Source organism: Haemaphysalis longicornis, unplaced genomic scaffold (assembly GCF_048455015.1).
Source record: "Haemaphysalis longicornis isolate Haplotype H1 unplaced genomic scaffold, Haemaphysalis longicornis Haplotype H1 scaffold_4, whole genome shotgun sequence".
Taxonomy (NCBI): Eukaryota; Metazoa; Arthropoda; class Arachnida; order Ixodida; family Ixodidae; genus Haemaphysalis; species Haemaphysalis longicornis.
In genome coordinates this window covers 92,996,494-93,018,852 of record NW_027526361.1, presented here as the reverse complement: position 1 = coordinate 93,018,852, position 22,359 = coordinate 92,996,494, and the positions used below count along the sequence as shown (strand labels likewise).

Genomic DNA, 22,359 nt, shown 5'->3' with positions numbered 1-22,359 from the left:
CATAGGAATCGGCAAAACACGAAAGTGAAATGTGTCTTCACAGGAGAAGTTGAATGTTCATTGTGCATCTATATGAACTTGCACATCGCTTTTTGTATTTCATCGGTATTGGTTCATCGGCATTGGTATTTCATCGGCATTGCTTCGTTGACGCGCCTGGTTTCCGAAAAATCGTCCGTCGCACAGCGATGGCGCAACCATCAGCTGCTATCAGCGCGTCAAGGCCCCTTCTGAGCATCCTTCCCCATTGGCGCTACATGTTAAATTCCGCGCTCTCCGTTAGCAGCGCACAGTCTTCGCCTATTTCAGACGCGTGCAAAGAAGGAGCATCCTACCGGCCGACAACTGCCAATTTCCATGTCAGCATCGTGCCACCAAAGCAGTGTCCTGCCACAATCCCTTCCACTCAGTTCTACGCATGTCATAGCTTTCCATCCGGCCCCTCACAGTCTCGGCCCTGCTGCTCGCGCTATTCCATTTTAAATGCAGAGCATTTCAGTAACTCACGATGTCACCCGCGTTGACGTCCGTAGTCGTAGTCCGCACCCCTCCCCCTACACTATATAAAAAAATACTATCCGGCGCATGGTTTCGATCCCTCGACCCTGCGGGCGGAACGCAATGTACATGGTGCTCTACCCACTGCGCCACAAATCCGACACAGAATGGAAGGCTACGAACGCGCCTTATATCCTTGACTCATTCAAACTACGTCACGAAGCTGCTGATACAACGCATTCACTACCTGTGGGCGGAACGCGAGGTACATGGTGCTCTACCCACTGCGCCACAAAACCGACACAGAATGGGAGGCTACGAACGCGCCTTATATCCTTGACTCATTCAAACTACGTCAAGAAGCTGCTGATACAACGCATTCACTACCATACCACCAACTCCCCAAACACTAAACGTTAACGCAATACAGCCACCCCCTATGCGACGCATTTACTCGAGTCCCCCTCGCGGGGAGATGCGCCCAATTTTTTATTTATTGCGCTAGAGTATAACCTGCCCTATCCAAGTGAACCGCTATACATAAGTTGTACTCAACCTCGTGCCTCCCTCACAACAGGATAAGGGCATGCCGTTGTCCTGGGAAGTACAAGTGGTGCGTCGTGGATTGGTAACGGATAGAAGATGTGTATATAAGCAGCAGAGTGCGTAGCACGATGTACAGTTAGATTTACGTGGGAGTCGGCATCTTAGATAGGCCACGCTATGCGCATGGTAGACAGGAGGCGTACTACACGGCGGTGACGCGTAGAAGACCAGGGGCGGAGTTTTGAATTGTCTGCTTCAAAAGTGCTCGCTTTGATTGCGCCCCGATTCGCTGAGGTGGACGACACGCAAAGTGACGCAATACAGCCAAGGCGGCACGTCAATTGCTTTCTGCGCGCGCACCGCATATGGTCCGAAACCGGAACTATGGCAAGACATGAAACGTACACAACTCAGAATACCGCCCCAGAGTAGATGGAGGCACGTCGCGGCCGAAATAAGAGTAATGTAATGCCCTCGGGCCTTTAAGGTGAAATTGCAATTCCCTCGGGCCTTTAAGGTGGAAATAAATGAAATGAAATGAAATGAATGAACTCTGTGGCAAAAGAATGACTCACGCTGACGCGTGATGGGCGCAGTTAGGCATGCGCAGTAAGGTGTAAGGCACCCTAATAAGTTAGGCAAGCGGGGCACCCTAACACCCTAATTTCGCAGTCTCCTTGTCGGTGCCGCGGTAACCACCTCACAACGCCTGTTCGCCAAAAACCGTTGCCGCGCAGGTGCTGCTTTCCGTCAAGTCGGCAAATGTGCCTCGCCTGTACGAGGTGTGCAACACCGCCGCGTGCCAGGCCTACGCCGGCCTGCTTGCCGCCACGGTCAACGGCGGCATCGACGCCTGCCGGGACTTCTACGGCCACGTCTGCGACGGCTGGAGAAAGACCCATTCCATGGTAAACGGGCATGCGCTAGTTTAGGCTGCACATGCGGAATTAGACTGCAAACTAGTACACCTTCAACTTGCAGAGCGCTATCCGTGGAGGTTGCAGAAACATGGCAGCTAGTTTTAACCACGTTTCCCATACGGTCGGCGTTCATGAACAGCTAAGTACGGAACCAGGCGAGACCCGTGCGGGCAAGAGCGTTCGCGCTATCGCGAAGCGTACTGTCAGGCCACATTTGATGCTGACTCGCACAAATAGCAGTTAAAAGGACTTGCCAGCCCGAGGCTTCGCTAAGGCCCAGTTTCACCGTCCGTAACGATTAACTAAACTTTGCTGCAAATGACGCTGTGGGACGATAACGTTTTAGCCGCCCCAGCTATATAGATAATAACCCTCTGATAATACCCCTCTGCTTGATGCGGTTGTCGCTTTCATATATTCAAGAATTCGGATTTCATTTCACCTTTTGCTTCAAGAGATCAGTGCAAAGCATTGCGATCAGGACGAACTCGGATCGAAACTTGTGAGTCACCCGGGGATTACTATAGTAGCTTGTCGGTCACTATCGTGTCACTAGTGATTCGTGAATTACGAGTCACTATTGCATGACCCACGCGTGAGTCACCAGTAAATTGTTGGCTGTTCCCCAAAGCCTTTTCTTGCGGGCGCTATATTCGCCGTTGCAACATATAAATTCTGTTCTGTAAAAAATCCACGGAGATATGCTTGTAACAACGAGTTCCAAATGTGCGCATTGAGAAGATATGAACAGCAGCGAGAGCAAGACGTGGACCGAGTCCTAAACGTGAATCGAAGATAGGCCTCAGAGAAAAATAGTCAGGAGTGACAAGACGATAGCAGGTAAAGGACAAAAGCTAGGGCTTGCATCAGATCCCTTTCTTTAAGCGCAGACTATTTTCCTTTGTCTTTCTTTTTCTCAGATCTAGACCTAATTCACAGCCACAATGGCCGAGACTGCTTGTCTTGTATAAAAGTAATGTTCCCGCCAAATCGGTGCCGTCGCATTTGGGATGGCTTAGGGACCCGTGCGGAACTTGTTCGCAGTCGGTGGAGGGCGTCCTGCAGCGCAGCTTCTCCAGCGACGTCGCCAAGTTTCTGGCGGCGGAGGATGCGGGCGTGGCTGCGAACAATGGACCGCAGAGCGCGGTGCAGAAGGCGGCCAGGTTGTACGTATCGTGCGAGGAGATCCACACCAAGGGCCGGGACGAGCTGGGCAGCTTTCGGTCCTTTTTCGCGGACATTGGCGTCAACTGGCCGAACCCGGCCAAGACACCCGACGTTCTGCGAACGCTGCTCAGGCTCCTCGCCCTCTTGGAATTGCCCGTGCTCGTCACCATCGAGGCAAGCCATTCACCTCCCTTCCTCTGTGAAGTCAGTCAGTCAGTGAAAACTTTATGAAACTTGGTGAAAACTTTACACACCAGTCAGAAAGGGAGCGTTAGGTGCTCCCTTCCCCCATCAGTCGGCCGGTATCCCTTGGGACTTGGCGGCTTCTAGGGCGAAACCGATGATCTTGCGCTGGGTTTCGGAGGTTCGGCTGAGGAGTAGTGCCTCCCAGGATGCTACGTTTCGGTGCGGTTTCTTGTACGAAGGACACGTCCACACCATGTGGACGAGGTCCACTCGACCCTTACATTTCTTACATCTTGGATCGACGACTTTGGGATGCCACTTACTATACAGGACTGGGTTCTGGAAAACTCCCGTCTGCAATTGTCTCCAGTAAATCTCCTCTTTTCTACTTAGCTGCGGATCAGCAGGAGGTAGTATCTTCCTTCATCTGTGAAACTTTATTTTTGCAGCAACAGCTGTTTGTGGCAGACTCCCCAGTGCACATCTTGGCGACGGAACCCTAATATTTTTGCAGCAACAGCTGTTTGTGGCAGACTCCCCAGTGCACATCTTGGCGACGGAACCCTAAAGCGGGAAATAACCCCGGCTAGCGTACCCTAGTGAGGCTATTTGATAAGGCAGCACATGCGTCAGCCGCCCATGAGCTACAGAAAAGAAGGTATGTGTGCGTGCGTGTGTGCGTATATTACAAACAGCATCAGCATCATCGACAGCCCGGATGTGTGTGAGAAAGCGAGAGAGAGTGAGGTAAAGAGATATAGAGACAGACAGACTCCGGACAGCGGCGTACCCGGCAAGACTCGGCCAGAAAACATTGCTTCGCTGCTACTCACTCCCACAAGGCTCCGGACGGCTGCAATACCAAGTGCGCCACTCGCAGGTGCTTGAGGTGACCGCGAGCGGGGAGGAGCCAGTGGTGCTGGATGTACGGGCCGAGTACCACAGCGTGTCCAAGGGCAAGCACCGGCGACAGCGCACCGAGTCGCTGAACCAGACCAGGGAGTACTTCGACGCCTTCTTCAGGGCCTTCAACAAGCAGGACCAAGAGATCCTGCAGTACGACCACTTCCGGGAGCTTGAGAAGCGGGGGCTGGAAATCTTCGCTACCGCCGCGGAGCCGGGCAGCGACAACGGCGCGGGCGTGCGCCGGATGCAACTGGAAGCACTGGTCGAAGCCACGCCGGCCATACCGGTGCAGCGCTGGCACACGCAGCTGCGCGAGTACGTCGCCCACCGTTCCATGGCGCACTCCTCCGTTCATCCATACTTGCTCGCTTGCTCGTCACCAGCAGATGGAATCCTAACGCTTGTTGGCACACGCAGACAACTTCGGCTCGCCTCCCCGCCCCGCGAGGTGGTGGCCTCCGGTCGGGCGCAGGGCATGCTGAGAGCGCTGAACAGCCTGGTCACCGAGCGCGGCGAAAGGGAGGCCGACCTCTTCGTGGGCTGGCTCGCGCTCCAAGAGGTGGGGCCGCTGGTGAGCAGGAATCTCGCGTTCGCCGCCAACTTCACCGGCAGCGAGGCCACCGCGCACCGGGACTTCCGACAGCGTTGCGTGACGCTCGCCGGCAGGCTGCTCGGATGGGCCGTCTTCGCGCCCTTCGTCTCCAAGATGACCGCCGCCAGGACAACGCGCGAAGACCTCAGGGCACGCTCGCGTTTTTCTTTTAACGCGCTTGTTACAGGCCACAACACAACGCGGCGGCACACCGTCCGATCACGGGTGCGCAGAAAACCTGCAGTTGTTCACGAAGAACCGACAGGGCTTAGGACAAGGCGCTCGTTAGCGCTCGTTTGTTAGCGCTCGTACTATGCCTCAATTGCTTAACGGCCAGGAAACTTTTCTTCCATTTCGTTGCGCGCACCCGACACCCTTAGAGGCCCCATGCACCGGCGGTATTTGCACCACCACTAGTGCAGACACTAGAATACATAGGCGACCACTGGGGGCGTGCGAGGGCGTGCGCTAGCGGCAAGGCACGGAGGGCTGTGCACCTACGACACTAAGTGCCTGCACTTGACCACCGACTGCATACTGTGTCCGAACCCTAAAGAGAAAAATAATCAAAAAGGACCACTTTTGTAAAGGTGTTGTTGAGTGTGGATGTATAACTGGAACACATGCTGGTTGAAAAGACAAAGCAATTCCTCCCTATTCGTCTAGGAGCGCTGCCAAGGATGTCCCTTAGACCTTGGGAGGGAGAACGCATATTCACGCGTTGAAGTTCATCACTTTTGACTGTTCCCGTACTTCCCGGTACTGGAGCTACTCGGACTCGATTGATTGTAGGGTTTAACGCGCCGACGCAACGAAGGCGATGAGGCGCGCCGTAGTGGAGGGCTCCGGATTAATTTTGACCACCTGGGGATCTTTATCGTGCGCCGAAATCTCGTACACACGGGCGTTTTTGCTTTTCGCCTCCATCAGAAAAGCGGCCGCCGCGGCCGGGAATCGAACCCGCGACCTTGTGCTCAGCAGCGCAACGCCTTAGCCACTGAGCCACCGCGGCGGGTAGCTACTCGGACTCACTGGTACTGCCCAGCCAACGCGCGCTTAATAAAACAGGGCAGCTTCGATCCGAGATGGGCCCACCCGCCGCGGTGGCTCAGTGGCTAAGGCGCTGCGCTGCTGAGCACGAGGACGCGGGTTCGATTCCCGGCCGCGGCGGCCGCTTTTCTGATGGAGGCGAAAAGCAAAAATTACGCCCACCTCCCCTCGCGGGAACCCTGGTGTGATGCAACTCATCTCATGGGGGGTTCCATTGGCGTTTTCCACCGTATTGATTACGCTTATAGCACGGATTCTCACGCGAAGGGGAGGTGGGCGGACGACCGTCGACTGAGACCGCCGGAGCGCGGCATGCCGCTTTATAGTCACAGCGCCCGAAGGAGAGGAGAACGCGGAGAGAGAGAGAGTATTGCACATGCGCAGCGCGCGCAGCGCCGCCCACCGGCGCCTAGCAACGGAGTGAGAGCGCGCTGCGCCAACCTGCAGCTGTTTGGGAGAGAGTGTTCGCTATCGGAGAGAGGAGAGGCGCAGCTGTGCGGACAACGCCGGACTGACGCAGGAAGGACAGAGGGGCGAGCATGAGATGCGTTGCATCTAAAACGCCCGTGTGCACGACATTTCGGCGCACGTTAAAGATCCCCAGGTGGTCAAAATTAATCCGGAGCCCTCCACTACGGCGCGCCTCACCGCATGCGTTGCGTCGGCGCGTTAAACCCTACAATCAATCAAAATCATAACATCGGCCCGGTACACGGGCAGAGCGTATGCGCATGCGCACGACCGTACCGACATGCCAGGGACTATATTTTCCGCTCTGCTTAAAACCAGGGATGCCAAGTTGGGCTATAAATGGCCAAATTGGGCTACTTATTCTTTAAATTGGCGGGAATACTCTATTTGGCTTTTTTTGGCTATTGGGAGAGCCGACTGAGAAAGTTATTTTTAATGCATGTTCGAGCCTGCCAACCGGGAAGCGTTTTCAGTGACTCCTTAGAAAATACTTCCCCGAGAAAGGACGAGGATACCATTATTTTTCAGCAGTGCCGTTCGTTTGCGACCGCATCTGTGAGAGGCACCCTGAAGCACCTTCTATACGATCTGACACTGTTAGGCGACCTCCACGTCTTGCACTGCGACATCATAATTAAATTCCCTTTCGATGCTCTGTTCATGGCTTTCGGGAAGTTCATTCCGGCGTCAAATATTTATGCAATAATCAGAATATTTCCTGCTTCAATGTAGGCTCGATGACCTCCGTGATGACCCCGTAACATTTTTTTCGGAAGAATGTACTGGGTGCTAAATGCAGCGCTGATGTCCGAATGTTTCCACTGCTGTCGCAACTATAGGCATTTCACTGCTCACGCCGCCAGTTTGAAATCCTGCGGTTTAACGAGTTTGTAGTCAAGTAACTGTCACGAAAACTGACTTTTGGAATAAAATGTCTCTAGTTAACATCGTGCATGTAAATTTCGGAGTAACGCGAAACGGCAAGTGTTGTAAGGACCTCCCACACACATCCGAAGACTTCACCCGAGATCTTTCGGTACAACCCAACGGCAATGAAAAGTGCAGCTGTATGTGCTCCAAACGAGCGCTGTCTTGTTACTACTCGCAGCAGGCATCTGTGTAAACGTTTGCAATAAATTGCGGGAACTTTTCTGATATGGCTATTTCTGTGGGGCAACACTGGGCTACTTTTGGACTAGGTTGATAAAAAATTTGGCGGGTTGCTCAGCGAGACCTTGGCATACCTGCGAGAACCTTGCCCCTGCGTCGTGCAGCACGTGGATACATACACCGAGTGGGTCCTGGAAGCGGCGATTCAAGACAGCAGCTGGATCAGGCAGCACGCCATTGCCAACAGCTCCACCGACGAGGGATCCTTCATCCAGTGAGTTCGATCTGGCGTCCGCAGTGAGACGGCGCAAATCTGGCCCCCATCAAATCTGGCCGCCTACACGCATCCCACGTTCGCCTCTTTTTCGCGTAAGACTAGAACAAGTAATGAACGTGTTGGTAGGCTAAACCTACCTAAAAGATACCAAACTTTCGACTTGCATAAAAAGTAGAGCCACTGGCACTCGAATCCATGCCGTTAGCGTGGAAATCCACGACTCTGCCCCTAGGCTACTCACACGGGACAGCGATGTCTGTGTAGCAGTTGCTCAAGATGAGTCGTGGCCTCCGCGATCGGCAGCAACGGCGCGCCGCCGCACGTAGGAGTGTTCCAACTTCCAAAAAGAAGCAGTAGATGGCGCTACAGGGGGTGCATCTAGGCAACCAGGTTTGCCAATCACGCGACCCCTCCTCCTCCCCTGAAAGCAGCGCAGTGGCCGGAACGCAGGGCGATATTTCACTGAGGAGCGAAAACTTCGCAAGCATGTATTCAAAACTAATAATAAATGTTTTTGTTCTTTCTATGAAATTGTATAAAATAATAAATTCTAATTAATCTTGTAAAAATTATAAATGTTAATAACGCGTCGGCGACGATGAAGACTTCTCTGATGCTGGGGTGGGAACATCAGCCAGTCAAAAGTTCTGGCGAGGGCGAAATCTTGCACGAAGTTTACTTCAAATATTTCAGTTTGCGAGATTTGTCAGCATAAGGCCGATCCAAGTATACGGCGGCGCTGCTCTTTGTATATCAGTATTTTCTGCCAACAACGCCAACAGATGTAATGGGACGTATACCTCAACTCTGCGTTCAAAAAGCACGCCTTGCACCTGGGAATCCAACAGTTATGCCATGACCGCTGTAACCGAAAGAGTACACGCAGGGCAGCGGTCATTCAATACTTGAAAGACCGCAAAAGCTGCTTCATGCATGTTTGCAGCGCTTCAACATAAGGCCGATCCAAGTATACGGCGGCGCTGCTCTTTGTATATCAGTATTTTCTGCCAACAACGCCAACAGATGTAATGGGACGTATACCTCAACTCTGCGTTCAAAAAGCACGCCTTGCACCTGGGAATCCAACAGTTATGCCATGACCGCTGTAACCGAAAGAGTACACGCAGGGCAGCGGTCATTCAATACTTGAAAGACCGCAAAAGCTGCTTCATGCATGTTTGCAGCGCTTCAATAGCGTACGGCGTAAGAATAGGGGGCGTATTGCTCCAAAGCTACACAATCGAACATTGATTCACGGGGTTTGTTACAGCTTACATTGATTCCACATGGCGGCCAAATAGCGCAGCTTTCAAAGGGGTCATGGAGACAGAAAATGGCAGCATCTCCACTCCGTGGATGATGGCGAGGGTGCGGAGTACGGGGACTCGAAATGACATCCAAGTTGCGCCCCGCGGCCGTCATTCGATTTGAGCCGTGAGTTGCACCTTGATTATTCCCTAAGTGAAACTTCAACTCATGGCTCAAATCGAATTTCGCTTGACTTTCGCTTGATGGTGGTGTGCGCACGGACGGACGCGGACGGACATTAGGAGGTCCTAAGGTACTCCGCACCGTTAGAGGCGAGGGAGTAAGCCGTTTGACTCTCGGGTACGAACTCACGGTCTGACACTAACTCTGTCTGGTCTACCAGACACAGGCTCGAATCCTGCCGGTGCCTGCGTGATTTTTTGCGATTGCAAATGCTATGCGCACGGACGCGGACGGACATTGTGCGGTCCTAGGGTACTCCGCATCTAAAACAAGCTTCGTTCATTTACAAAAAGCTGTGTTGTCCCAAACAATGGTACGCATGTTATCGCAAAATTTCAAAAAATAACGAAGATAATAAAGAAAACAGATACCCCAGCCACCCGCCGGCTACTGCTCTATGACGTCACGGAATCTTGTTTGTACGATTGGCGGCCGCCAAACAAAGCCACCTCCAAGAAACATGACAGGGCGATTGTATTGGGGCCTTTTGGTCCGTTTGATCGCGTCACTTGAATGCTAACGTCCAGTCAACACACTATCTTTCTAGTGCTGGCACTTATGACGTCACTCCTGCCCATAATTTCAAACTTCGCGCTGCAGTGAAGCCCTGCAGCGCGAAGTTTGAAATTTTCCCTATATCTCCTGCGTTTCTTTCGGTTAAGAAACGTCTTTTGTGGCTGCAATGAAACTGAGTGAGATAACAGAGGCTCTCAAAGCGAACAAAGTCGCATTTTGGCTTCGTGGCCATCCCTTCAAATGTCTCGTGCGCGCGTGCAGCAAGATGAACGAGTTCCCGGAGCTGTCGGACCTGGACGCGGCATACAGCAGCGTGCCCGACATGGGCGAGCACCTGGCCCACAACTGGAACATCTCCGTGGGCGCGCGCAGGGCGATGCCCGCCGACCTGTGGACGCGCATCAGGACTCAGTTCCACGACCCCGGCGACTTTCAGGCACGCACCCGACTTCGCGCCGCCGTCCGCAGCCAAGTGCATACCGCGTGGCGGAAACAAAAAACCTTGCCATCCCTTCCCGAAGAAAGTTGAGGGAAGGAAGCGCGAAAGATTTCTCGCGTCAAAACTGCGTCAAAACCTTCGCTGAAAGTGCGTCCAATCGATCGCCAATCCTTCAAAGACCAAACCGCAAACAAAACAAAGGACGAACCCGTGCATGCGACGATTTTTCGCGAACCAAGTAAACGCATCTACGAACGACCCGCCGCGGTGGCTCAGTGGCCAAGGCGTTGCGCTGCTGAGCACAAGGTCGCGGCTTCGATTCCCGGCCGCGGCGGCCGCTTTTCTGATGGAGGCGAAAAGCAAAAACGCCCGTGTGTACGAGATTTCGGCGCACGTTAAAGATCCCCAGGTGGTCAAAATTAATCCGGAGCCCTCCAGTGTGGCGCGCCACATCACCTGCGTTGCGTCGGCGCGCTAAACCCTACAATCAACCAATCAATCAATCAATCAATCAAGCATCTACGAACGATCTAAACGTATACTGACACGTGGTTTATGAGATAAAGGTATACCATTGCATACCCCGCCTTCATGATCGACGCGTGTATCGTGTTATCTGGAACCGCTCCTTTTTCGTAAATTTCAAGTAACCACTTCGACGCAATGGAAAGGCCGGATGCTTCACGCATGCGCCGCGTGTCCAGAGATCTTATCAGAGCTTTTCCGTCCACCAACCGGTCTATGGGGAAATGAATTAGTAGAAAACTTTCGCTTTAAAACAATGCTTCACATGCGTGGGGCAGAGATACGCCGTGCATTCGCAAACTGTGGGCCCATTCGCTTCTATTCTAAAAGAGCAGGACACCCAGCTAAATGCTTGACAGAAGCCCATTTCTCTAAAGTTGCTGCGCAAAGTTAGCGTAGACTGTGTAGTTTAGCGGGTCGCATCTGTACGGCTTGGCAGCTGCACGGCCGACGGCACGCAGCCGCAAGAGCAGCGAACGAGCGGCAGGCCATTATACAGCTGTGTGGACGGAGGGACCACTCGTGTCGCAACTGCGAGGCTGCGTCCAGCTCATACAGACATCAACTATTGAGGAGGAAGTTTATCAGAAAAAAGAAGCTATAACCCAGTTAATGAAGGCCGCATTCAGCATTCGGCGAAATTCTGCACATCCGACGGCCACATGCGTTCTTGCTTCCCGTTAAATTTCCTCCTGGATGTATTCAATGCCGAGCGATTCTTGGTACAGCCTGCTGGAACAACCTTGGTTCCCCCGCTTAATTTATGTGCTCGGGGACTACACGCACACTGCCACAGGGGGGCCCCCTGGAGACGCCGGCGCTGTCGCCCATGGCTCTGCTGCTGCCGGTGTACGCGGGCGGAGCGAACGCGGCGCTCAAGTACGGCGCGCTGGGTTCGGTGGCGGCCGCGAGCCTGCTCTCGGGGCTCGACCGGAGGCTGCAGCTGGCCGCGCACGAGGAGTCCCAACGGAGGCTCGCCTGCTACCGCCGCGATCCGCAGGCCGTTGACTACGACGTCAACGGACACCACGGACACGGCACCGCCGAGGCTTCCCTAGCGCTCGCTTGGAAGGTACACTTCGCCTGACACACGCCTCGACAGCAAAGGCGACACAAATTACAAGGCGTTGTAACCAAGTGGTGTCGCAGCGCTGCTGTTCGCGGCGATTTCATCGGGACAATTTAAGCCTCCTTACGCGCTTTGAATGCGAAGGCATGGCGTGCTATTGTGACGGGTACAGACACGTTACCCGTCGACACACCAGCCACGCCATTTTGCCGTTCTTAGTAGTAATAGTCACTATGAATCATTGCTTCATCTTAATCCTTATTATTTCCTCTTAATCACCTTAACGCATCCTAATCCACTTCCCTAATCATTGTCAATCCATTCATTTCGGGGACAGGAAAAAAATGGATACATGATCCTGTAAAAGCAGGTAATCAGGCCCTCACATTAACTTTGGTGAGATGCAATCAGCGTATCAGATAGCCGAGCAACAGCGAGACCACACAGCAGCTCCCGCCGCTAAGGTTAAGCCTCCTTACGCGCTTTGAATGCGAAGGCATGGCGTGCTATTGTGACGGGTACAGACACGTTACCCGTCGACACACCAGCCACGCCATTTTGCCGTTCTTAGTAGTAATAGTCACTATGAATCATTGCTTCATCTTAATCCTTATTATTTCCTCTTAATCCACCTTAACGCATCCTAATCCACTTCCCTAACCATTGTCAATCCATTCATTTCGGGGACAGGAAAAAAATGGATACATGATCCTGTAAAAGCGGGTGATCAGGCCCTCACATTAACTTTGGTGAGATGCAATCAGCGTATCAGATAGCCGAGCAACAGCGAGACCACACAGCAGCTCCCGCCGCTAAGGTCTGGTGAGATGCAATCAGCGTATCAGATAGGCGAGCAACAGCGAGACCACACAGCAGCTCCCGCCGCTGAAGTCACGTGACTTTTCGTAACATTCACGTTGACGCTTGCTTTTGGCGTTTGCCGAGCCCTGTCCGAGGTTCTTCCTGACCGACCTGCATTGCACGCGCAGGCGTACGAAGGTGCCAAGGGCGGGACGCGACTGCCAGGACTGGAGACGTACTCCAGCGACCAGCTCTTCTTCGTCGCCTTCGCGTACCAGCACTGCGCGGCGGCCGACTACGGCGCCCAAGAATACAGGCACGTGCACGCGGCCGTGCGAAACCTGGACGCCTTCGGCCACGCATTCGCCTGTGATCCCGGGACGCCCATGAATCCGACCCACAAGTGCTCCTACTTCTGACCGATTCTAATCGGGACATCACTTTTATTTTCCACATGTTTTTCACCCTTTCTTTTGTCTATAATCGCGTAATGTACACCACGTTTAATGTTCAGCCACATATCAAACGGCGTTGTCTGCTCTTACAAATGACTTCTGTTGTATGAAACAACTGCTTCATACAGGCTGTGGTGACTCCGAATGTCCCTTTGTTCATCGATTGCGCAAGCCTGTTACAATACGTAAGATGAGCATTGCCACGTTTACGCCCAAGCCATGCGGTCTTTAAGCTCCATGCTGCTCAGGTCAATAAAAAGCAAGCCTTCGTCTGCTAAGTACTTCCCTGAACGTCCAACAAATCACTTCACTTGAATTCAATCTTCGTTGGACTGTCGATAACTGAACCCTCCAATTCACACCGTGTCAACAACCTACTTGTCGACTATGCGGACGCATTGTCAAGTTGTCATGTTTTCGCACCCCAGTGTGCAGTTTTTGCTTCGCCATGAATAAACAGTCCAGTTCGGCCCCTGGCTCCTGGCTGTCCGAACGCAGGCAAGCCCCACCTGCAAGAAGTTCGCCAGCCACGCTACGTCGATGGGGGCCGTCGTCGGTGGCAACAATGCCCATACTCCCAAGCCGCGCATCAAAGATGTTCAGGCTCCGTGCTGTGGGACACAGCGGCGTCTGCACGCGGCAACGCGTATCTCTTGCCCCTGCTTCCGAGCGATGTCCCCGCCGGTTCACGAGACGATAAGTGCAAGCCGCTACAGGCATCCCGCAACAGACGCGATTCCAGGAAGCGCCGCCTCTCGCTGACAGCCTCTTCCTCCCTTGTGCAGAAGAAAGCCCTCGGTCTCGCGCACGAGCGATAAAGGGTCGAAAGATCGCCCCGGCCGCCGCTGCATAATCTACAATAGGCGACGCGACGACAATGCACGCGGTTCTGTCATACGAAGTCAAATGCGGCTGTGACCTTGCCGCCTGCAAGCTGCACTTGTAGCGCGGTGAAGGGTAGTTTCGATGGGATCGTTCGGTGTCTCCAACGGCCGCCGCTGTGGTTCAGTGATGGGGGGGGGGGCGCAGGTTCGATTCCGCCCGAGGTGGCCGTTTTTCTGATAAAGGCGAAAAACGAAAACGCCTTGGTGTCTATCGAGATGTCGGCGCCATAGTTTCACTAATATATACTAGAGGAAAATCTGTCGCTGCAGCCGCGGGCCGCCGGGGGCGGCGCCGTTGCCGCTAGCCGCGACTAGTACACTCTACCGCGACGTTCATCGCATACTTGGCTTAGCTAGCCATATGGCTTCTTTTTTGTCTCGAAGCCGAAATCAACAAAAAATGGTAACATTTTTTCCTTGTTCGTCGTGCATGAAGCTTCTACATAATCACTGACAAATTAATATTTTTTTTCTTGTTCATCGTGCATGAAGCTTCTACATAATCACTGACAATCTTTTCGTGGGTCCAATTTGATGAACCTTCTGAGCCAACGTTTCAGCCTGTTCATGAGCCATGCCGAGGGCAAGTGGGACGTGCCTGCCCGGTACATGACGGAACGCTCGCCGAAGCGCGGCTCCCCTAGACAGTGGCGCCAGATTTCCCTCTAGTGTATATTAGTATGAAACTCTATGGGCGGCCCCCCTTCAAGATATCCAGGTGGTCAAAAAATTAATCCGGCGCGATATACCGTTCCGAGATTTACGAAAAGAACGCGTAGAATTAAGCGAAGAGGACATTTTACGCTAAAAAAAAAAAAAAAAGGACGGGTCTTGCGAAACTATCGGCCCTGCGGGGCTCGAACCCAGGCCGTTCGCGCCAGAAACCGCATTTCTGCTCAAAGCTAGGGAAACAGTTGCTCAAAACAATATCAACAGCGCTCGAAGCTAGCCAGTAGGTGGCGCTGGGTGCATACAGGAAGTGGCGGGCTTGTACCCTAAAGGGAATGCAATCTCGCCTACGGTGAGCCTCGTAGCCCTGCGAGTGCAGCTGCCAGGCGTAGCATCCCCATAATTTTAAAGATACGTAAAAAAAGGCAAACGAACTACAGTTAAACCCGGTTATAGCGAACTGCAATATGCGCCGCGATCAGTTCGATATATCCAATAATTAGATATAGCCGAACACGACTATAACGATTTTTTTGTTACTAGTTCGCAATACGCGGGACGAACACATAAAGTATGCCATTACCTTACACAAAACAATCCATTTATTGCATGCAATAAAGCTACTTTCCGCCTCAACTGCCTACTTCGCAAGAAAGGAGTGATTTTAGTTTCTACTTTCGTTTAGGCGGCACCAACTAGCACCGCATTCTCTACACGAGACATCGTTTGTACCAGATCAAGTCCGTGTCCTTCAATATCGAAGCAATACTAGCGGGGAAGATCGGCTGGCAAAAGCGCTTCATAAAGCGTCTGACGGCCTTCGGTTGTGACATCCTCAGTCTCTTCAGTGCTTTCAGCAGCACCAGCTGCCATGACTTCGGCGACGGCGTGTGCGCTCGAGGGGCCCACAGTGACGGCAACATTGTCGACAACACTCAGGAAATCCTCTGAGGACACTCCTTTCGGCACAGAATCTGTCACGCTGGCGAGCTCTTCGCGCAGTTCGCCGATGATGCCATCTTGGTCCGGACTTGCTGGCTGGATGGGGGGCTCCGTCGTGAATCCCGTGCGTCGGAAACAGTTACGGAAGGTGTCGGGCATCACGTCGGTCTATGCGAGGCTCAACATCTCAATCACGGCCAATCAGCACCTCAATCGCCGCTCCAAGACCACGCATTGTGGGGGCAATTGTAGGCGCGCCAAGTGAACTGCGTTATAAGACATATGATTCGCATGCATTTTTGTAACAGATTTGCTTTTGTTCGATATACAGCGTAATTCGCTCTATCCGGGTTCGTTATAATCGGGTTTGATAGTACCTTTTCAGCTGCACACGTAGACGTGCACGCCCGACTCCGGGTGGCTGCGACATTAATTCTCCCATCGCATAAGCGAAAACGCGTGCGAAGAACAAAGCTTCAACAATGCTTGATATAAACTCATCTCTCCATCCCCGACAGTGAATGAAAAGTCTGCACCTCGGAGTGAATAGGCCCACAAATGTGGGTTGCTCCCAATCAGAACGCTCCGATTAGTGCAGACCAGTTTTTTTTTTTTTTTTTTTTTTTTTGGGGGGGGGGTATACTATACAACACCATGTACAGCACGGGAGGGGGCATTTCAATATGCTGCCTCCCCAGCCACTGCGGCCTAGAATCGAACACACGAAAGCAGGATACACCCCCCCCCCCCCCCCCCCCCCCCCCCCCCCTGCACTTAAACGTGGTCTAAAAATCCATCATATACGCTCGATTACCATTATACTTTCACTCACACCCCCTTACGTGGCAAGGTCAATAATCCAAGTTTCATTTTCTATGCGTGGCGAAACGTCCGACCGAAAGAAGGAAGGAAGTAATCGTGCGCCGACCGCATGCGCACGCAGAAAAGAATGTTCCCGAAACCCCCCTCGAGAACTCAAATTACCCACGAATTCTTCCTTGGGCCACCTTTGCATGCCGGCGGTACTGTGCACGAGGAGGCGGGGCTGTTTTTATCCAGCCAAGAGAGACGACCGCAGCCAGGTCCCTTATCGGCACTGTCCCTCCTGGCGACCTTGACTACTTTAGCTGATAGCAAGGACGCGCTCAACTCGTCCTGCGCTCTCTCACACAGCGGCCGCTACGTGGCCCACCGGGCGCGCTGCCGTACACTGCACACCACGCGCAAACAAGCTGCATTTTAATGGCGAAAAACAGACGCGGAAGAAAAAGTAGTGCACAGGACACTCCCCTAGCGAGTGCCCTTGTACTAATACTTCATCCGCGTCTGTTTTTCGCTACTAAAATGCAGTCCAATAACTAACTAGCCCAACTTTCTGCCTGAAGTCCAAACAAGTCTTCAAAATCGCCATTAAATGGGCCTTCGAAGTAGAGGAATTTACCGCAACCCACAAGTGTGGGAGTTCTCTGCGCACTCTAACAAATGTACAGATCTCACGGTAAGTGCAAACTTCGGTTACCACTGCTGGAGATGTTCGTAGTAATGCTAGTACTGAGAGTACACAATGGCAAGCATAGACAACACGTCCACGAAAAGAAGTTAAGGAAGTCACGCTGGTGGCTGTGGGAAAGCGTCGCGGGAGATGGCCTAGCGAACGTGGCCCAGCATCGGTGCGTCTCGAGAAATAGAACGGAGAACGGGGCCAACAGCGTCAACGTACCTTGTACACCGTTCGAGGAATGCGCACGCGATGCACGGCTTCGGTTTGTCGTCGTCGCGCTGTGGAATCGGATGCTTCTCAAGAACAAAGACGGCGGAGAATGACCCAAAGAAAGAAAGCGAGGGAGGCCCTGAGAGACAAGCGCACGCGTGCTTCTCCGTTATTTGAAAACACCCGCGCTGCCTCGGCAAAGCATACGTGTCGGAGTACACTGCCGAAAGGTGACGTAACGCAAGCTCTGGTGCTCCGAGAAAAAAAAAAAAAAAAAAACGACCGCGGTAGTGACGCGCAAAAGATTCCATTACGCTCGTATATTTGCACATTAACCCGCCGCGGTGACTCAGGGGCTAAGGCGTTGTGCTGCTGAGCGCGAGGACGCGGGTTCGATTCCCGGCCGCGGCGGCCGCTTTTCTGATGGAGGCGAGAAGCAAAAAAACGCCCGTGCGTACGAGATTTCGGCGCAGGTTAATGCTCCCCAGGTGGTCAAAGTTAATACGGAGCCCTCCACTACGGCGCGCCTCATTGCCTGCGTTGCGTCCGCGCGTTAAACCCTACTGTCAATCAAATTACTGAGTCACGTTGTCTCTTAGTTGAAGACGCCAGCAGCGCTCACCCCTGCAGCCGCGTTTCCAAAAGCGCGCAACGAAGGAAAGCGCGCTTCACCGCGGCCCACACCCGACATGCTGACATTTTGCTTATTAGAAACGCCCAAGGCCTAAGGCGGAACTGGTGATGTATCTCGCATCTGCTCCTTCTTAATCAGTTCCAGTCAGAGCGCCGATTAGTTGGGCACGGACGACGCCGATATCAAGCCCCCTCGCTTTTCTCCACACTGAAACGATACCGCCATGGTCGGACAGCTGTTTACGAGCGCGGAGTCATCTTTGCCCCGCGCACTCCCTTCCCGCAAAAGCGGCGTACCGGGAAACGCGATTACCCCTGCGCGATAAGGCTCGGCAGTGTAACCCATGCACGTGCTGTTGCTCTCCGGGTCAAATACCACACGTGCACAGCTGCGGATGTGGAAATGACACTAGACCGCGCGCCCTGCGGATGTCCCCAGCCATCCTCCCAAGTCTATGCACACACACGCACATGCACTAAACGTCGTAATCCACTAAACGCCCCATGCAGTGCGCTCGACCATCTACGATTACAGTAGAAAAGATCACGGTCGATCACTTCACTACACTATTCGTTTTCATAACAAATTTTTGTCAGGAAATCTCTCTCTCTCTCTCTCTCTCTCTCTCTCTCTCTCTCTCTCTCTCTCTCTCTCTCTCTCTCTCTCTCTCTCTCTCTCTCTCTCTCTCTCTCTCTCTCTCTCTCTCTCTCTCTCTCTCGCACACACACGCACACGCGCACACACACACACACACACACAGACACACACGAGGCAATTTATCCCACGGCTCTCTGGCTGCAACGGGAGGTACGTGGCGCTCTTCCTACTGCGCTACAAACCGAGACCGCAGCATATGCTACGAACGAGCCTCATGTCCTTCACTCATTCAAACTACTTGAAGAAGCTACTGATACAACGAAGGCCCGCGAAGCTGAACGTCAACGGAAACGACGAACTGAAAACTAATGGAAATTTCAGTCGACCCCCTGTGCTCCGCATACTACTCAGGGTTCCCTACGGGAAGATGGTGTAATTTTTAAAAATTTTGCTGAGATATCCCTTTGTCGCGACTGCTGAAAACTGAAAGGCACCACTATTTCAATACCGGAGGACTTCTCTCTGAGTGCTCGTGAAATAGTGGGAAACTACGCCAGTCGAGAAAAGAGAATCATGACAATGGGCATAAGGTCAAACTTACTTTTCACAAACTTTAATTGAACCAAGAAATGTATGGTTTGAACGTTACAGAAAACAAGAGAAAGTCTTTAAAGTTCCGAAGACGCTATCAGCTTCTTGTACAGACGAATGTCGTAAGGGCTCCACAACACCGTTTTCTTTGTTATGCTAAAGTGCGCGGTGCATTGAAAATAAAACAATTTAACTGGAAGAAATATTGATCCTGTACTGCAACGACAATGTCGTAATCACCAATACGTGGTTGCATTCTTGTATCCGATGCTTAGAACAAGTCCCCGCGAACTGCTGCCTCGTTCGGTCAGACCGTGATGGTCAGGGTGGCGACGTATCAATTGCGGGTAAGCAATAAGGTGTCATGAATGGCCACGCGAGTGATTGGCCGCACAAGTGAGCCAGCCAGAACGACAGTGACAATGGCAAGGAAGAGGGGCCACGCGTCAGTGATCGCGAGGGTTAAAATGACAACGGCTGGGAGCCAAGCGGCGGAACAGGGCGCGATGCGTGGAAACTACCCCGAGAGACGCCTGGGCACCTTGAGCTGGACCATCCCTACCCTCTACCAAGGCTCAAGCGCGCGTCTGGGCACCGTCTTCGCGGCGCTAGTGCACCAGTGGCTGACGCTACATTCCGGCTGTTGGGTGCTGCCACTGCTGCTTTTTGAGCTGCTAGAATAACATCGCGACGGAAGGTGAGCCGACTTGCTTATCGGGCATTACTCTCGGACCTTCCAAACTGCGAGACTATGTTCCAACTTCTGACTGTGCTCCCGTGTGAGCGAAACCCGTCCTGTCTATAAAGTCCTACCGTCTGCTGTATTCTGCTTGTCCTTCACCCCATTAAATATAGTATTCGACGTTGTAACAGTGTTCGACTGTGCCTGCGTGGTCCTTGGCCCATTCATACAACAAGGCATAACATTTGGCGAAGAACAAGGCATCTACAACCACGAAAGTGTCTCGTTCACCGTAATCTCTCCTCGTCGTTCAATGCAATAAGGTGGTATTTAGATACATCAAGGTGCTCCTGATGATTATCTTCAGGGGCAAAATCGCTTGCTTTTCTGCAAAGTGAACTATCGAACTCAAGTTGTTCTAACGTGCGACCTTAATGTCCCTGAAATTGACTGGAACGCTCGAAAAACCAGCAGCGAGAAAATTTTGGCACAGCGAGGGTTTGGTCACAGCCACGATGATCGTGGCTGTGACCAAAGCCTAAAAAATCACAAAAATAAAATGGCAAAAAAAAATCCATTTGGTAGAAAAAGAACCACGCTTCCTTGCTACGATACATTCACAGCGGCTAGAGTGTCTCAAAATGTGCTTTGCGGGGAAGAAATGCGGCGTTTCTGCGCCATATTCCGGCATTTTTGACAGCCGGTACGAATTTTTCTTAGACAATGCAGCTGCATAGTTTGCTTATATTGTTGACGGTTAGTGCGGGAAAAAATATGAGCCTTGGGAAGAGAGCAGTTTCGAAGCGCTAAACACGTCAACTTTGAAAAATTTAGGCGCTTATTGCAGTGCGTGGTGGTTCATGAATAGCTTTATTGTAAAGGACTTAAAACGGCATTTACTGCTGAAGGTTTAATCGGATAACGCGTTTTAAGCGATTTTTTTTTTTTTTTAGCGGCCCTCAAGGCTTCGTACGGCGGGCCGTAAGTCCGCTTCACTGCAGCAACTGTCCCCCGCGTCAGGCCAGAGGTGCGGCGGACACGAAGTTTGAGAGGCCGCATGTTTCGTTTGATCCTAACGTTGTCTTCCGCTGGGTAAAAGCGATTCCCCATGCATCTCCCGGCCTTTTACGGTGCCGCAACCGAAATGAGTCAATAAAAAAGGAAGGGAGAAAGACTGAGAAAGACGGCGCCGCCTGTCAATTAGAGATAATATGTAGTGTCCTCGACCACGGGACAGCGGCCGTGGCTACTTCTCAAGACTCCGAAACAAGTAGATTCTGCTGGCCGGAACATTCACTATTTTTTTGCCGGTGCATCACCACAGCACAATTTTTGTAAATTTGCACTACAAAAATGAATCCAATTCATCGGCCGAGTGGAACTTTTCTGCAACGTCAAACGGAAACAGCCCTGGACACGGGGTTGGTAGCACAGCACCGTGAAGCGACTGGCAGTCAAGGAGTCTTCAGAGAACTTACCAGGGAGAGATAGCTTACCAGGCAGAGATACTTACACCCGCCAGCTGGGCGGAAAACAACATAACAGTTACATCCTTGCCACCATACATTTCCAAGTGGGAAGGTACCAACGTCGGCAACTACGGTCCTAACTGCCCCAAAAGCCGGCCTGTCGCCATGTGCTCACTGTAGAACGCAATGTTGCGGAAGTGATTGAAGCGCTAGTAGAACTGATAGTACCAGCCAGCCAACCTTCTGTAAAGTTGCCGGCCACGTGAATGACCTAAACCGCGCGAGGCAAGAGTTTCCCTCGATGCAGAGAAGCAGACTTACGACCCGCCGTCTGAGATCTCGTAAGCCGCCCGATTTAAAAATATATTCGCCTAAAACAAAAAGTATTCTAATCAAACTATAAGAAATAAACGCCCTCTGCACGCCCTCTTAAATAAGCCCAACACTATATTTTTACATGAACCGCCACACACTGCAATAAGCGCCTCAACATGAGCATTATTGAAAATTTTTCAAAGTTGATCCGAAACTACTCTCTTCCCGAGTTCCATATTTTTTTGCCCGCACTTACCCTCAACAATATAAAAAACTATGCAGCTGTTCTGTATCATAAAAAGTCGCGACAGCTGTCAAAGATGTCTAAATATGGCCCAAAAACGCTGCATTGCTTTCCCGCAAAGCACATTTTCAGACACTCCAGCAGCTGTGAATGCGCTGTAGCAAAGAAGCGCCATTATTTTTCTACATATAGGGTTTTTTTTACCGCGCTCCGCATAATATGTTATTCTTGCGAACTCTTTTTTACCTAGGCTTTGGTTACAGGCACGATATTCAAATTGTTGGTACAGAAAAAAAAATTCTTCAAAAAAATCTGTCACAAGAACGAATAGTGTATAGAAGTGACGACCATGATTTTTTATAGCGTAAACGGAGAGGGTCATTGGCACACGAAATTAAAATTAAATAAAAATAAAAATAAGATAAAACCTTTTGCCACTTTGCAAATCGAACGCTTGCCCATTTGCCCGTTATGCCGTAGTTAGTCCCAACTACTGTTCCCCGAGTATACGCTGGTAACAAGCCAATGCAGTGGGATTTTGTATTTAAGTTTTGTATCCTGTCTTAAGGCCCATGTTTATGCTTAACAGTTGGAAGCTCTAA

The 22,359-nt window shown here is 51.9% G+C and overlaps 3 protein-coding genes and 1 long non-coding RNA gene across 4 annotated transcripts in view; 3 read left to right on the top strand and 1 right to left on the bottom strand.

Moving 5' to 3' along the window:
* The window catches only part of Sik3 (Salt-inducible kinase 3), a 121,147-nt gene that overhangs the window by 77,842 nt on the left and 20,946 nt on the right, over positions 1-22,359 (bottom strand). The window lies entirely within an intron of this gene.
* LOC144179094 (uncharacterized) lies at positions 791-3,761 on the top strand. The gene is made up of 2 exons (XM_077707299.1): positions 791-1,952; positions 3,009-3,761. The coding sequence occupies exons 1-2, from the start codon at positions 1,950-1,952 to the stop codon at positions 3,360-3,362; spliced, it is 357 nt and encodes a 118-aa protein (XP_077563425.1). The 5' UTR covers positions 791-1,949; the 3' UTR covers positions 3,363-3,761.
* LOC144179093 (uncharacterized) lies at positions 6,568-10,790 on the top strand. Its single transcript, XR_013324141.1, has 2 exons — positions 6,568-7,720; positions 9,992-10,790. It is a non-coding gene; the product is annotated as an uncharacterized LOC144179093 (long non-coding RNA).
* LOC144179091 (endothelin-converting enzyme-like 1) lies at positions 11,398-13,374 on the top strand. Its single transcript, XM_077707298.1, has 2 exons — positions 11,398-11,766; positions 12,753-13,374. Exons 1-2 carry the CDS (start codon positions 11,458-11,460, stop codon positions 12,981-12,983), a joined length of 540 nt encoding a protein of 179 aa, XP_077563424.1. The 5' UTR covers positions 11,398-11,457; the 3' UTR covers positions 12,984-13,374.